This window comes from Passer domesticus, chromosome 3 (genome assembly GCF_036417665.1).
Source record: "Passer domesticus isolate bPasDom1 chromosome 3, bPasDom1.hap1, whole genome shotgun sequence".
NCBI classification, from domain to species: Eukaryota; Metazoa; Chordata; class Aves; order Passeriformes; family Passeridae; genus Passer; species Passer domesticus.
The window spans coordinates 31557598-31574118 of record NC_087476.1 but is presented as its reverse complement, the minus strand read 5'-3'; the positions used below and the strand labels follow the sequence as shown (position 1 = coordinate 31574118).

General features: G+C 36.4%; 1 protein-coding gene across 10 annotated transcripts in view; it reads left to right on the top strand.

Moving 5' to 3' along the window:
* Nucleotides 1-16521, top strand: part of COL12A1 (collagen type XII alpha 1 chain) — a 99488-nt gene that overhangs the window by 70531 nt on the left and 12436 nt on the right. For all 10 annotated transcript variants that reach the window (XM_064412429.1, XM_064412430.1, XM_064412431.1 and 7 more), the window contains 13 exons: nt 626-664; nt 759-897; nt 2865-3007; nt 3381-3490; nt 8156-8305; nt 8710-8787; nt 9379-9465; nt 10313-10366; nt 10896-10991; nt 12438-12491; nt 13429-13482; nt 14683-14736; nt 15837-15908. In XM_064412429.1, coding sequence (XP_064268499.1) covers nt 626-664; nt 759-897; nt 2865-3007; nt 3381-3490; nt 8156-8305; nt 8710-8787; nt 9379-9465; nt 10313-10366; nt 10896-10991; nt 12438-12491; nt 13429-13482; nt 14683-14736; nt 15837-15908 — 1130 coding nt within the window. The remainder of the gene's footprint in view (nt 1-625; nt 665-758; nt 898-2864; nt 3008-3380; nt 3491-8155; nt 8306-8709; nt 8788-9378; nt 9466-10312; nt 10367-10895; nt 10992-12437; nt 12492-13428; nt 13483-14682; nt 14737-15836; nt 15909-16521) is intronic.

Here is a 16521-nt window from a genome sequence, read left to right as displayed (position 1 = left end):
AAGATTAGCAGTCACTGACAATGTTAAGAAGTAGAATGATGCCTAATGTAAACTGCAGGGCACAAGTCTCTTATTCACCCCTGGACTAAGTGCTAAAGATGTATAGCTCTACTGTGTGACATTGTTTTAAAATTATCTGAGTAAAGCTCAGTTGTTTATTCAAGTGAGATCCTTCTATGGCAAAACCCAGAAATTCTCAGGCCTGTCATGTGCAACTGCATGTTCTCTAACTGCCTCATCTGCTGGCTCCTGAGGAGCCACATAAATTTGCAGTTATTTCTTGAGAATCTGACAGCTATTATGCAGCTTGACTCATGCCTTAAATATTAATGGAAAGACTGTGTCATTGTCCTCCTTTCTTCTTATGAATTATAATCTTAAAATATTTGGGGTTCATTTGTTATTTCATATAATTTGTCAGAGTAGAAATACCCTACTAAAAGTGATGAGTAGAGATTTTGACATTACATCTATCACAGGACACAGTGTGACAAATGTAGCAAAGACTGTCCCAGAATTAATAATAGCATAGACTTCTTGATAATAAAACTTTCTGAAGTATACATATGTTCATATCCTGTTAGGCTTAATAGTTTTGAATTATATATTGTTTCATATCTTTCAGCTTGTCCCCTTATTTACTTGGAGGGATACACTTCACCTGGTAAGTAATTGTCTAATATTTTGGCATAGGATCATTTGTGTCTTTTACAACTCTACAGTGTTTGTTATTTTTTATTTTCTTTCTGGACTTAAAGGTTTCAAGATGCTGGAATCATACAATCTAACAGAGAAGCATTTTGCTTCTGTACAAGGAGTTTCACTGGAAACAGGCTCTTTCCCAAGCTATGTAGCATATAAACTCCACAAAAATGCCTTTGTTAGCCAGCCAATACGGTAAGTAAACCTCAAGACTTATATTTAGGGTGACCAGGTGATGAAGGATTAGCAGAGTTTATAGATAGCATTTGTGTGTTACGGAAGATGCATTAATTTAATGTTCTTTTTACTGAGCTTCAAGAAATACACTCTGAAGCACATCTATCATTGTTTTCATTAAATGTTAATCTATTTCTTCCACTGTGATCATAGCTCACTATTAATCTAGTTGCTTATTTTTCTTTGAAATTATGCCTCTTAATTATTCAAGTTGCATATAATCCACAGTTTATACCTAGGCAGTTGAACAGCAACCCCCTTAGTACAATGAATTCCACGTTGCTGAACAGAAATGGTTTCAATATGGAAGGATTAGCATCATTTTTTCCAGAAGCATTGTTCTTACTGCAGTAGGCAGCACATTGATGCCATTGACTTGGGATAGTTTCTCCTCTACTTGTCTTGCGTTATTTGGCAAATGGAGCAGAGTTTTCAAGGGCCTGTGGTCTTAGAGCTTGGTTATAGATAGGTAATATGATGGTTATGGCCAACATTTTTTCCCAAAGAGAAAAAGGACTTAGTTAGCAGTTAGTTTTACTAGAAGTGGAGCAGTACCTTTCTCCCTCTTTTTTTTTTTTTTTTTTTAATTAGTTTCTCAGTTTCTCTCCCATTTATTTAAGTAAGTTTCAAAAAAGGTTGTTCTGGTTCAGACAAGATGCCTAAATATAGCCCATTGTTCTCATTACATTTAGGAAAATTTAGTTTTCTTTTCAGGGAAGCCTTTGAAATCGCCTGCAGTCCTGCCAGATTGGGTAAAGATCACAAGCACAGAAGCTGAAGTTTATAAAGAAATAATTTATTTTTGCTAGCCTTCTGAGATCACAGGTTCAAAAGTTGTGTGCTTGAGGATTTTTAAGTTCATTGGCATGCCATTAATACCTATAGGGATGATAGGTCTATGATAGCATGGATTTTTGCAGTCTTATACAGATAATCTCAGTTTTGCAACTGTCTTGCATTGGTAGATTTAGGATAAACTGATGAAAAGATAATAAAAAGATAGGCTTCACATTTATTTCATTTTTTTAGAAATGTTGTGGTACACAGTCTAATGTTTGCTAAAGAGGTGGAATACACTTCCCAGAGAATTCTGGGAACTTATTTTTCATTGTTGTTGACTTAGCGATATGGTTTTTATTGCAGTGTTACTAATTGTATGGATTCATAAACTTTGTCCAACATGCAAAGGAGCTCCTCTCTTAATTTTAGGGTTTTTATGTTTATGTTCATGTGACTTCTGAGCTCCATTATAATGGTTCATGAGAAGCAGTGATCACCTCTTTTCTTGACCTTCTCTTCCTGCATTCCCTCCTTTCCCCTACAGAAAATTCTGGAGGTTGTTTCATGCATGGTTTTACCTACTTTTGGCTCTCTGCTTTTTTAATGTGTAACAGTCCAAATATCAGAAATTTAAACCTGAGCCACTAAAGGATGAGCTGGAGCCCAAACACATCACCAGTTGCAAAGAAGACATTAAATATTCCATCACTGTAGCTGTGCTTGAAGGGCAGCAATAGTTAAATGCTGTTGCCTGACTGAAGCAGGCCAGATGAAAAAAAATTAGTAAAGCTGTGGTCTTTTCTTTTCTGTACTTATCAACAAGGAATTTAAAACATGTGTAGTTTATACAGAATTTTGCCACAAGAATACATGCCCAAGAGTTCTTGGTCATATACTGGCAACCTCTCTAATTGTGGTGCTGGGACCAACTGAAGACAGTTGTGAGTTCATCTTAACAAATAACTATATTTTTATATCACAATGTTTTTTTCTATTTGAGAGAGTAGTTAAAATGCTCTCTTCCATTAAATACTGTGGTCTCCCTGTTACTCTTGTGTCTTTTCTTTGAAAAAGAGCAAATAATGATGATCTTATTTTTGTCATGTGTTTCCATGTGAAAAAATGCCTTTATATTGTCTTAACAGGGAGATTCACCCGGAGGGGTTGCCACAGGCGTACACTATCATTCTGTTGTTCCGTCTTCTGCCTGAATCCCCCAATGAGCCTTTTGCAATTTGGCAGATTACAGACAGAGATTACAAACCACAAGTTGGAGTTGTGCTTGATCGTAAGGATGATTATAATTATTGCATAGAGAAGTTACATGTTACATTACTTTGCATGTGTTCTTACCAAATATTTCCAAACCCAAAGCATTTCTACATGATAAAAGGATTATACATTTTTAGTTTTAAGAAATTTCTTTTAAACTTTGTACATCTATAGATCAGCTAAGAATAATTAATCTGAACTGTACTTCAACTTTAATATTAACTCTAAAATCAGTGGAAAGTACATCTATATACTTACAGGTCATTAAGATAATCTATTATTTGTGTTTACCCAATAATGGGTAAGCTAGATTTTATCTGTAAGGTTATATTAGTATGGTGGTTTCAGTAGTATGTATGAAATGAAATGTGTTATTTTTATTATTGCAGCTGCCAGCAAAGTGCTGTCATTCTTTAACAAGGATGCAAGAGGAGAGGTTCAAACTGTAGCTTTTGATAATGATGACGTAAAGAAAATCTTTTATGGAAGCTTCCATAAGGTAAAGGATTGAAATTATGATGTTGCTTTCTGAAGTACTGTTATTTTAAATAGAAGAAAGCTAAGCACAAGTGACTGTCAGGTGGCTGTATCTGGTTTTTGGATAGTATTTTAAGTTGACATAAGGACCTGCAGATCATGTCAAACAAGATCTCTGAAGTTATAGGTCTTCTTCAGTACAGTGTAAGAGACTTGTTAGGAATTTAAGATTGTGCAAGTGGAGGGATATATCTGAAGAAGAAATTGTAGCCTGGTTCCTGCCACATGAAAGAGGAAGAATAAAAGTTAAAGTGGAAGAAAGAAAGGAAAGGAAGTTGTGGTGAGAAAAGATTGTGTGGGAGTGTAATGATTTAAAATCATTCAGAGCAGAGGAAGATACGGCCAGAGAAAGTGAGTAGGCAGGGAACCAGTGTTGGGAGGTAAATAACATATTGAATAAGATTTGTATGTTTAACAAGCATAATACATGTGTATGTATATATTTATGATTTTTTTTTTTGTTTTTCACTTAAAAACACTGGGCTTGAAGTATTCCAATGTCATGTTAACTGAGGAAGCAACAAGAAGGAGGGAGAGCCCATAAAAGGTCACATTATAATTTAGAATGAAACTTACAGTTTTGAATTGACAAAATGGCTAGTGAAATCTTTACATGTTGCTGCATCTGCCTTCACTTGTCATAGCTCTGTGCTTGCTTTTCTAATTTTGTGCACCAAGTTATGAAAATTTGATGTTCCCAAGCTTCCTCGCCTCTAGTCATCAGAAGGTGCTTGACTCAGACTACACGTACGCCTAAAAATAGTTTAAAAATGTTTTCTTACTGTGTTAAGTATATATGTTTAGGGCAAGAAAGCGAGCTGAAATTGCAACATTTTTGGTTAGCTGAAACTCACATTCCCATGTTTTCATTTATCTCCCTTCTACTTAGTTTAGTTTTCATCTGATGACTAAATATGGCTTGAGTATAGCATTTGTTGTCTTTATGAAACCATCTTCTACATGACTTGTCACTACCAGCATTCCTTTGAGGATACTGATAAGGGGTTGCGTCTTTCAGCTTCCAGACACTGGAGGCCAGATCATCAACTGAGCTTTGCTAGACTGAAAGCCAGGAAAGATAACTGGTGCTACCATTATAATGTTTTGTGACTTCATCTGTTTAAAACACAGGTGATTATGAAAATAAAAAATAGCTATAAAAGCTATTGGTTTCCTCAGAATCTGCAGTAACTTCCCAAATTGGTCTTATATCCAGTTATTCTTGTTTTAGAATTTATGCCTGGTTAGTTTAGATTTTAGGCCTGATTATTTTTACTATACGAAGAAATGTTTATGTCATTGACTTTGTAACTGATAGTTGAGTAGCTTTGGATCATACCTACATTCAACAGCCTTTATTTTGTCTAGTGGTGTGGAGCTCTCCACATGCTGTTCTACCAGCAGTCTGTTTTAAATATCTGTTGCTAATTTAGTTGATGTTTAGAATCATGTTTTCCCTTTGTTTCTCTAAATGTGATAGAGCTGAGCAAACTTAGCTGACAGCCCTTACAGTGATGTTCTATCATTTATCAGAACAAAAGGATAAAAATCTGTGATCCCTGCTAGCTGCCAGAAAGTAGCAGTTATGTAAAATTGTCTATTACACTTTACAGTAAAAAAAAAAATAAAATTACAGGGCAAATAAAAATCAAAAATTTTGTATCATTTTAATAGCTAAATGCAGTAATACATATGGAGAGAAAGTGATCCTAAGATGCCAAAAAATGAACAGGATTATTAGTGATTTGCAAATTATCTTAAAGCTTTACAATTATGAATTCTTGCTGAAAAGACTATTTCCTAAGAAAAAAATTCTCAGTTACTTAATGCAATGTGTAATTCCCTGTCTTTTTTTCCCCAGAAAGGAATCAAAAGTTCAGATTTTGATAATATTTAAAGTAGCGGGAAGAGCCTTGGTTTAAAGCAATATTAGGGATTTTTCACCATGAAACTAAGATTACTTTTCTGGCTTCTCTCCAGATGATTACTAAAATTGCTGTCTCAGTCGAGTTGTTAATGATAGCATAGTGGGCTTCCCCAGCCCACCTGCTGGAAAAGCCTTATGCATCACCTGTGTTGTTTAGCTCCTAATAGGGGATAGCAGTAGTTTCAGACGAATGAAGGAAGGAAAGTAAGATTAACACATTTCTAAAGGTACGTTTGCAATTTCTCCTACTGTCCAGTTTCAAAGAAATGACAAATCTTCACAATGCAAGAAGAGGTTTTCCAAAATATTAAAGGTTTTTGTGGCTTTCATTTGATGATTTACTGGCTTATTCACTGAAATACAGTTAACTACACCTAACTGAGGGGAAATTTACTTTGGCAGACTTGAAGGCTCTGTGCAGCAGAGCCATGGTGAAAGCTGTTGAATCTGGCAAGTTTGGTAGGAAAAATTCAGACTGCCTGAGACAGTCATTAAATTTCTAACTGATGTTTTGGAGAGACAGACAACTTCTACTTTCTTATTCTTACCACACTAGACTTCCTTTTAGCTTGCCATTTTGCAGTAGTTAGCAAGAGAAAATTTGATAATGAGTGTATATCTTTCTGCTGATATACATATGGGAAATTAGTTTGCCTGGCTTATTGATGAGACTCACTTAGCAGCAGATCAGAACACCATCAGAATTTGTCTTATAAGGCAGCTGGAGAGAAAAATTAAAGAATGTTTTCTTTCCTAAAATGTCATAAATGAAATAGTCAGAACAGATTCTTTATGTTGGTGTGTTAGAAACTGTTGAAAACAAAGTGTTGGAATTGAATACAGAGACGTGCTATTTACTGTAAACAGCAGATGCCTCCTTTAATTAGATTTATTGCCTAGGCCATGAGATTCAGGCTGAAATGCAGATCTGGCAGTAAATCAGTGTTTAAGTGACTGAGTTAATGACTTGGGAGAGCTCTCCTTATTTTTGATTGTTGGGATTGCTTCTTCTTTGGATGGATAGGTGATGCTTAGCAGTTATTCCTGTTTGAACCTTTTCAAGCTGATCTCATTCAACATTCTGATGTAGAATTACTTTTACTAAATTGGTTTTTAGTGCTGATGAAAATAATCTATATTTGCTATGCAATGTGTTTTATTTTGTTTAAATTGTGACAAATACTTAATATTCCAGTAGAAGAACTTGCATATTAGATACCTTTCAGAGCTAGTAAATTACATCCGTGGTGTGTTTAAACTGGATGATGCAGTAATAATTTTTCATTATTATTAGTTGTTCAATGAATACGGTTGGGAATTTTAATTAAAATCCCCACTTGTATACACAGCACTGAGATATAAAATGTAAGCACATAATTTAAAAAAAGAGTTTTAGATAAGCTGTGCTGATGCCTTGGAGACAAGTCTGCATGGGAAAATATTCAAAAGGGATAAAAAAAAGAAAAAAATCCCAGGAGATTATTCAGGCACTTATTGACACAGGACATTTAGGGGAATCTCTCAACTTTATGCCAGTTTTTAAAGCAGTCATCAAATAGCAATATGCTTCTGTATGGTTATGTACTGTGATAAGATTTAAAAAATAAATACGTGCTTCAGGGATTCTTTACTTCTGATCTTAATGTGTTGATACTTTAACAATTACGTAGATATTGTAATGATGTATATGAAATATGTGCTGTTGGTAAGGTATATAAAGCCCCTGAAAACTTTCTGTTGCCTGAAATGCTCTTGCATCAACTGCATATTAGATGTACTGAAATAGCCCTTGTTTATTTCTCAGAGACCCCTAAATATTTTCTGTGCTTTCAGAGAAATGTTGAAAATTAACTTCTGTAACCTTTGCCATACATATTCTAAATGTTGGGAAAGATAATTTTCGCTTAGGTTTTGTATGTTTCTCTGTTTAAGGTTTACTATTTTCCCCCAAGCTCTTCATTCATGTCTCCTGGTAAATGTACTCTCTCTTTATTACAATAATTCCTTTCTCCCTCCTAAGTGTCTTCTATTTCCAATAATTAATTGGAATTAATTCCCTTCATATTCCCTGTTTCCCCTTGTTTTGGCATATGTTTGTGTAACCAGATTTCTTTTGTGGAATTTTTCTCTTGCTTCTTCCATTATTTTGTCTTGCTCTGGGCAGGCTTCCTTGGTTACTTCCTGGACCTCAATACAGTTAATGCCTCTGGCTGAGTCATCTGTGGAAACTGAACTCTGTATCTTTGGGTCTGAAACAATCCACTCTCTGAGCTACAGAGTCTGTTAGCCAGTGGGCAGTCCCAGGCTTATAAACATCTTGTGTGGTCCCAGCCATCAGAAGAGAACAAGAAATTCTTATATTCACTTCCTTTCAAAAGTTTTTATTTTTTTTATTTTATGCCATCTTAAAAGTTTTTTGAGGAAAGCTTTTAAAATAGTTAATAATAGTCAACTATTACATTAAATAGTATTTCTTAGCTGTGCTTGTGTGTTCATCTTGTTGACCTTCAACACATTCTAAAGAGATTATAAATGTCATAGACTTTCCCTGAGTTTGAATTTTTCCACCAGTTGGAAGTAAATCAGGATTACTGGGAACAAAATTTAAAATAGTACTATTGAATCAGTGAAATACTATTAAGGCGTTAAAGTAACTCTGTCTGTGTGCCATGTCTTAATATTTTGTTAAACTTTTTTCAGGTCCATATTGTTGTTACTTCATCAAATGTTAAGATTTACATTGACTGCAGTGAAATAATGGAAAAACCAATTAAGGAGGCTGGCAATATCACAACTGATGGCTATGAAATACTTGGGAAGCTTCTAAAAGGCGACCGAAGATCAGCAACAGTAAGCAAGAAACATGAATTTTTCCAAGACCTTGACATTTTCTGAGGATAGAGATTAGGGATTGTTGGGAAACCACTGTTGCATCATCCAAAGCTTTCAAGCATCTGTACTGTCAAACCCAGTGTACTTAACTGAGAAGTTTATTCTTTGCAGCTTCTTGTTCTAGCAGAATTGCAAGAACAGAAATGTAGTAGCTGGAAGTTGCACTCAGGTAAATTCAAATCGGGGTAGGAATTTTTTTTCTTTTAATAGGGAAAGCTGATAGTGATTGAGTGCATATATTGTGGACACTCAATCATTAGAAATAAATGGAGGAATGATTTTGAATGATAAAGTTGATACATTTCATACTTTACAACATGCCTAATTTAATGATCTTTCAAGAGTATTACTTTCTTTTACAGTTAGAAATCCAGAATTTTGACATTGTATGCAGTCCAGTTTGGACTAGCAGAGACAGATGCTGTGATCTCCCTTCTATGGTAAGTATAAATGAACTAGAGGCTATCCAGAAAAATGTTATTGACAGTAAATTTAATAATATTATTATTAGGCTTTTATTAAACCTTGTGTACTGACAACTCATCTAAATCACAGTTGTCAGAGCAGCCAGTCTTATTTCAAAGTTTTGTGTCTGAGACAGTAAAGCTGTAATGCTAGAATCGAGCCCCTTAGAAATTTTGCAAAAAATTTCTGTTATATTTGTATTCCAGTGATGTTTCAAATTCTAGGTACTATAAATGGGAAAATTATTATTTATTTATTTCACCTGTTCTTGGAGTGGCCTTTAAAAAGTAACTGTTCTTTCTCAGCACAAGCTGATTGTCAAAGGCATATAAATACTAGAACAACATTTTACTTGTGCCTCTATTGTTAATGCCTTGCATAGCTCAGAGAAAATTTGCTAAAAATATAAAAGATCCTGTAGAAACATTTGGAAACCACAGTTTAGCTGTGAGTTTTACTTAGAAACAGGATCACAGAGAATCCTCCTGATACTGTTTCAGAAAAGCATGCTGCCACTGAGTACATTTCTTTAAAATGACAGTAATAAGTTGTGATTGAATTTTCAGAGAGATGAAGCAAAGTGCCCAGCTCTTCCAAATGCTTGCACTTGTACTCAAGACAGTGTGGGACCTCCAGGACCTCCTGGACCAGCTGTAAGTTGCCAGCTGTAACTATTCACAATAGACAAATTTTCTGATTTTTAAATTTATGGAAGTAGTTTTGTGTAGGTCTGTGGTTTTGTGAAACAAATGTCAGTCAGAGACCTAGTTTCTATCAACATATCCTTAACAACTCCCTTGTTGGTAATCCCTCCCTTTTTCATCAGCTCCTACCACATTTACTTGCTTGTATGATCTTTTCCTATATTTCCAGTGTGATCACTGAGATTAGCTCCTCATTGTTTGATATCCTGAAAGACTCTGGCCCACTCTCTTGCACATCATGTACAAGGAATTTTTAATGGACTGAAAAAATATTTTTCCTAAATACAGAGTCAAGATTTCAGTCCAAGGAAAGATTCTTTACTCTGTCAGGGAAATAAATTATGTTTTATGGAGAGAGATACTAATTTATGGAATGGACATAGTCCTGTCAATTGCTTTGAATATTAGGGAGTTATAGTCAGCCCAGTAGTCATACTTTGAAACCATCAAAAGTGCTGCATGAGGAATCTAAAGCCCAGTTAAGTTGTCTGGTAGTCTACTAGAGAGGTATTCAGAGTTTTTGATGAATATAAATTGAAGTTTATGTCTGCAGAGACAAAAATCAAAATAATAATTTTTCATGGGCTGAATTGGCAAGGCTGAACCTGATGTGGTTTCCTTGAGTTCCTGATGCATATTTCATTCTACTACTCTTTTTAGCAGTATGATCTGTACACTTCAAAACTTTAGGGTTTCACTTAAGAGTTTGTTAAAGAGAATTTATAATGCATACAAGTATTATGCACCTTTGCTTTCCGTGTATTAAATACATTTTCTTTCCAAATACTTAATATAGGGTGGCCCAGGCGCTAAAGGTCCCAGAGGTGAAAGGGGTTTGACTGGATCATCTGTAAGTATGTTTCCCAAAATGCATCTATAATGTTGTTACTACAGGCTTACCTGTATGAAAAATTTTATGCTTAGTTTAGTATATGCTTTAGTCTAAGAATGTAGATTAAAAATTTAGTTGAAAATGTGCCTTTGTTACTTATGTGTACCTTATCTATTTGAGACTATATATCTCAGTCTATATAGCCCCAAAGGCATTGACCACACATCATGATACTGGGATTATGTGCATCAGAGTATTAATACACACTCTACAGCATTGTTGTTCTGTCATCTCTACAGAGGACATGGCAATACTTCTAATTGGCACTGTCAGAGGACATGTATTGGCCTGAGACTGCCAACATGAATCAGAGAATAGCTTATGAAAGAGTATGCCTCTTGAACAGCTATTTCTACTGTTGTTCTGAAGTATTAAATGTGTCTCCAGGTTTCTGAGTTACCTTAAGTGTCTAACCCAAAGCATTTTGCAGTTATGGATTTCAGATGAGATTGTGATTTACAATTTTGCTTCAATTTTCTGCTTTAAGGGGCCTCCTGGTCCTCGTGGTGAGACAGGTCCTCCAGGCCCTCAAGGTCCCCCAGGTCCACAGGGTCCCAATGGGCTGTCAATCCCAGGTGAACCGGTGAGTGGCCCTTCTGAGTGCTATCAGCAGGCAGTGACATCAGCTTGTGTGGAGCCAGAGCTGCCCGTGGGGATGGTGGCCTTGGGAAGAGGGTGGCAGCTTTGCCAGAGCATTCATTTGTCCCTGCAATGCAGTAGCATTGTGAAGCACATATTTTTCTGAAACAAGTCTCGTAATAAAATAGCACTTTCTGCCCTGAATGCTATGTGTACTTATGGGATTCTAATGAAGGGACAAGGTCTGAGTGCAGTAATGTAAGTTGTGCTTCTCTGCTGTCAGTCTTAATGGCTTTTCTGTAGAGTTGCTAGGCATTCCAGTTTAAGGACTCAAAACTATCAAACTGTGGTACAGGAAGATTAAGCATTCACTATTATTTTGAAGACTTTTTCACAGACTTACATTTTCAACTTCTATTTTCTGGCTTAAATCAGTAGCTAGGGGTTTTCTTGGCAACAGCATCCATATTTTAGCAAGATGCTATTTCTGATTTCATGTGCATACCTTCAAAGCCAGAGTAATTCTTATTAACACTATTGAAGTCTCACTGTGTTCTGGTTTTTATAGAAGACTGCATGCATAACACTGCATTGTGAATGTATTAAGGCTGCTTTTGCCATATTTCAATTAATAAGCACCCTAAAAGCAATAATATAATTCTGATGTTCTCTGTTTAGGATTAACTTGAATTTTCATATATTCATGAGATTTTTTATGGAGTCTTTGATCAAAATAGAAAGTCTATGGAAAGAAGAAATGATGTCTAATTGCATGCTGTGTCATTTTTCATTTGAAAGTTGGTTACCTGCTCCATCTGTAATGGAATTTGGGAAATGGAAAACAAAATGCACTTTAAGATAGACATTAGGAACACCTTCTGTTTTGTAAGGACAGAGTAGAATGATTTTGTTACCCTGTGCAGATTATTTTCATGCTTTTTTCGGTTATATACACTGTGAGGAAAAAATTATTAAAGAAGATCTAGAGGTATCAAACAGCAAGAAAAGAAAAACATTCCTCTTACATAATAAGATAATTTGTGTAATACAAACAAGACTTTTTGTCACATTCACTTGAAAAAGTCTGAAGAATGAAAACACCAACATTTGTGGAATTTCTCATTAGCTAACATGAATTTAGGGCACTTTTGAGTCATGTACTTTTGTTTTTCGTATCAATTGCAGACCACGTTCTCAGTCCGTGTTTACAAATTTTTTGATAAGTACCACTTGTTAATGCTGGATTATAATGCAAGCCACTGTGAAAAAATGAACATTATATTGCCAAGTTTAGCTCATGTGGGTTTGGACTGTGCATTTATACTACAGTGATGGAGCATATATGGAAGACAAGCTAGTTGTAAAAGGCAGCAGATTGCTCCTTTATGTGCTCCTACACCTTGTGTCCTAGAAGTATGATGTATTCTGTAACCATTTGTGAAAACCGTAGGGCCGTCAAGGAATGAAAGGGGATGCTGGCCAGCCTGGACTCCCGGGGCGATCGGTAAGTTGGCACTTAGACAAGGTAATGTCATTTTGCACTATTCCTGATGCAGCTTGGCTGCTGGACAGTTGTCTTTGACATCACTAGGAGTCATGGGCTCTTCTCATACTTCCTTGGGCCACAGTTTTGCAAACACAGTTATTTTACACTTAGAAATTGGAAATATAGGTAATAGTAAACCATTCAAAATGGCAAACGTGAAAAAACCAGCTGTGCTTGATCAAGCCAAATGTCCATTTGGCTGTGAATGCACAATGAGAGACTGTTCGATTAGGAAGAGTGCTCTGATAATTCCCCAGGAAGGTCTGTCATCTTCTGACCATTTGCAGTTAAATGTCTTCCTAAAATAAAGATTGTAGAGCCTTTGCTGCACCCTTCTTTAGCAATGTTGTCTAATTACTTTCTACTTTTGGAATTCAAATGGCCTTGGGCCATTAATTGTATGCTTTCTGAAAGATGAAAACAATATCAAAGTTCAGTTACATGCAGGTTTCTGTATTGTAAACTCTACAAGGAGGAGAAAAAACTAGGATCTTTTTTAATTGGCCCAATTTATAGATAATCTAAGGTCATTGATCTGCACGTGTCCTGGCATGATGAATATTCCTGGGTTACTATATTGTCCTTAATTTACTGATGATACAAAGACTACATGAAGAATGCTTAAGTGTTGTTGTGAACTTAGTTTCATATATCAGATAAGGTCAGCTATGGGCCAAGGGCCTTGTATTCCTTATCTGTTTCATTAGTCCTTATAACCCTGAGCAGTATAATTTTAGGGAGTGGTAATGTCCTTTTAGGAAGCAATGCTACATGTTAGTGTACAATGACATTAGACAGAAAGGAGGAAGGACATATATACTTGTGATATATGGGATGACATAGCAGTGATATTTGTTCTGTCATGGATACGATTTCTCACTCTTTCTCCCTGCAGGGAACACCAGGTTTACCTGGACCACCTGGACCAGTGGGACCTCCAGGAGAAAGGGTAAGGTTTCCTCAGTTTATATTCTGAAAAGACCAAGTAATGTAATTTTTATGTTTTGTCAGTTTTTTCCCATTCTTTATAGATCTTTCAATTTTCAAATGTTTTTTCAAGAGGAATCCTTTTATCAGCATCCCTTCTGGAGAGAAAAAAGCAGAAGGGTTGGAAACACCTCAGGGGTGAAAACCTCTCCAGACAGCTGTTGGTAGCCAGATAGGTTCTGTAAAATTGCCCTGCTCCCTCCCTTGATGAGGTTCTCAGCTGCCTTCACCCTTAGAGCAGTAGGTCCCCTGGGCAGGGCTCTGCCAAGGGACTCAGCCCTGCTGTCTTCCCCACATTGTTGCTGCTACAGGGAATCCCTTTGAAACTCTGCTTATGTCAACATCTGGGAGATGCCATATTGGTAAGGAATCTGTCTGTGCCAAACTTGCTGTGAAGTTTAGGCTTGCCCCTAAACCTTTGGCTGTCAGGAGCTTCTTTGGGTGGAGAACTCTGAAATGTCTTCCTAATGAAGGGCACATACACAGGTATTTCATTGTGGAGTTGTTGCAATTCCTTTCTTTGAACTGGAGTCAAGTAAATCTCTTTGGTTGTCGCAATGGAATATCGCCTTTAAGATGACTGAATCAATTATTTGCCTTTACAGTCATAATTAATAGCTGACACATGCATTTATAGCTATCCTTTAGTGGGAATTCATAGCTGGAAATGAAAACATGACCGTGTGATAGCCAGTTGCCAAAGAGGATACTGTTGGATTGCTGGGTCATGGACCATCAACATCCACTTGTGAATGCTATGTCGGATTACTGAAATGGGATTTCTCAGTCTTCATTCTTGCAGGGGAAATATCTGAGAGGGAGTTTGCTCTCCAGTTAAGTATAAATCTGTGATGGTCCAGTTAAACCATGAATGAGAGTACAGTGAGAAGAGAGATTTTGCTCCTCTGGGATAGAATAAAGATTCCTTTTCTTAAAAATATTAAGAAATATTGATTTCATTTTCAGTTAATCAACAGCAGCTGAACATCTAAAGTGTCTGAAGCTCATTGTTCCATAGCCTTCTCCAGCATGATTTGTGATAGCTATTTTATAACTTGTACTGTGGATAGGTTTTAAAAGAAATGCCAGTAGTAATCATATATATACAATTATATAATTGTAAAGACCACTTTTCTCTAATCTTGCTTTTGTTTTTGAATAGGGTTTCACAGGAAAAGATGGTCCCACAGGTCCCAGAGGCCCACCAGGACCAGCGGTAAATATAATTTTGTCTTTGATATACTCTGAATTAAGAAACCTGAACCAAGAGAGGGCCACATTGACATTTTCAATTTCTGTCAAATATGAAATGGATCCTTTGCTCAGTCTCCTAAATGAGTCAGAAAAACTCTTGGTAGACGGTGAGCAGAGAGCTGGGCAAACCATATATCCACAAATGCTCATAACAGTGGTTTTGAAACTGATTTCTGCCAGGGTAAATAAGGGAAGAACCAGTTTATCTGGTTATTTAGCCATGATCTTTAAATGCATAGCTAGGACCAATTGGCTTATTACTTGTACCCTGGTGAAAACAAACACTGCTAATACTAGTTTTTCTTGACAATACCATTTGAGGATTAGTTTTTGCTTACAGAGCCGCTTCATTGTGTTTTGTGGGACCATGCTAGAAAAGAGGCTGGCTGCTAGAGAAAAGCCTGTGTTGGGTCACACAGCCTGAGATAGGCAAGTGCTGCAGCGCCATGACACTGGGTCCAACCTATAGCAAGTTGGAATGTGCATTTCCAGAAGGCAGATGTACACAGAACACATATTTGCATTATATATATAGACAGCAGTCTCTGAGGCAGGGTAGTATTTGGGCTGGCCCCATGCCCCCACAATTGTCCTCCTCATGTTCCTTTGTGAATGTGCAAATGAACTTTTGTCACATAATCTGATACTGGTCTTTAATTTTTCTTATTTATCTAGTATCACTAGAACGGCTTATGGTCTTCTAGTTGTGGATTTTTACATGGATAACAGATCTGCTAGGTGAACTTAGAAGGCCCAACTGTTTTGTACTGCTTTAGGAATCGGTCATTAAGAATGGTACCAAAAGCATATACACCCCCTCTGCATCTTTCAGTGCCACAACGCGTGTTAAACCGTGGCGTTCCATAAAAGAACACATTTCTAAGAGGAAACAAACTGTTTATTCTGTAAAAAAATTTTCAAGCCTAATATGTATCTAGCAGAAAAAAACCTGATAGGAACTACTTTCAATATTTCTTTGTACTCAATACAGTAACACATTTCTTATTAGTGCTTAGGTAATTGTGTATTTCCACAATTCATTTTACTCGTCTTCTGTTGCAGGGTGCTCCCGGAGTTCCAGGAGTTGCTGGTCCAAGTGGAAAACCAGGGAAACCAGGAGATCGTGGGACACCAGTAAGATAATGATACACTTAGAATATCAAATTTAAAATTACAGTCTGTTGATGAACATGAGACTTCTGCTGCTTGAAATAGTTGTCTTGCACTTATGATGGTGGTTAATACAGTGGAGCTGACCTAAACCCACAAGTTTTTTTTTTTAAATAATTTTATTTTTACAGTATGCCATTTTGCTGAGTTTAATAGTTGGGGCTGGAAATTGTGGTCTCTGGTTTCCACTAAAAAGATTGTAGGCTATTATGTGCCAAGACATATTCATCCCTATACTGCATAAGCATGGAAAACTAGGTCAGCAAAATGATTGTAAAGTCTTTACACTAGTGCATGTGTGTGTAGTAAAAAAGTGATAAACTGCTGAAGGTGGGCAATCTTTGATAATATTACATAATCAGTTCTCTTTTGCAAATGTTTCATTATTTTTACAATGTTATTTCACAATTATTTAGGAGTGGTTTCTGTAGGTTCTATTCAAACTTTTAAAGTGCTTCCTGAACAGGGAGAAAGAGCAGGAGGTGCTGCCTCCCACCAACAGTTTCAGGAGAAATTTAATTTGATTCATTCATAGGATCTCTGAGAAGTTGTGCTTGAGTCAGGAGCGGAGACCGCA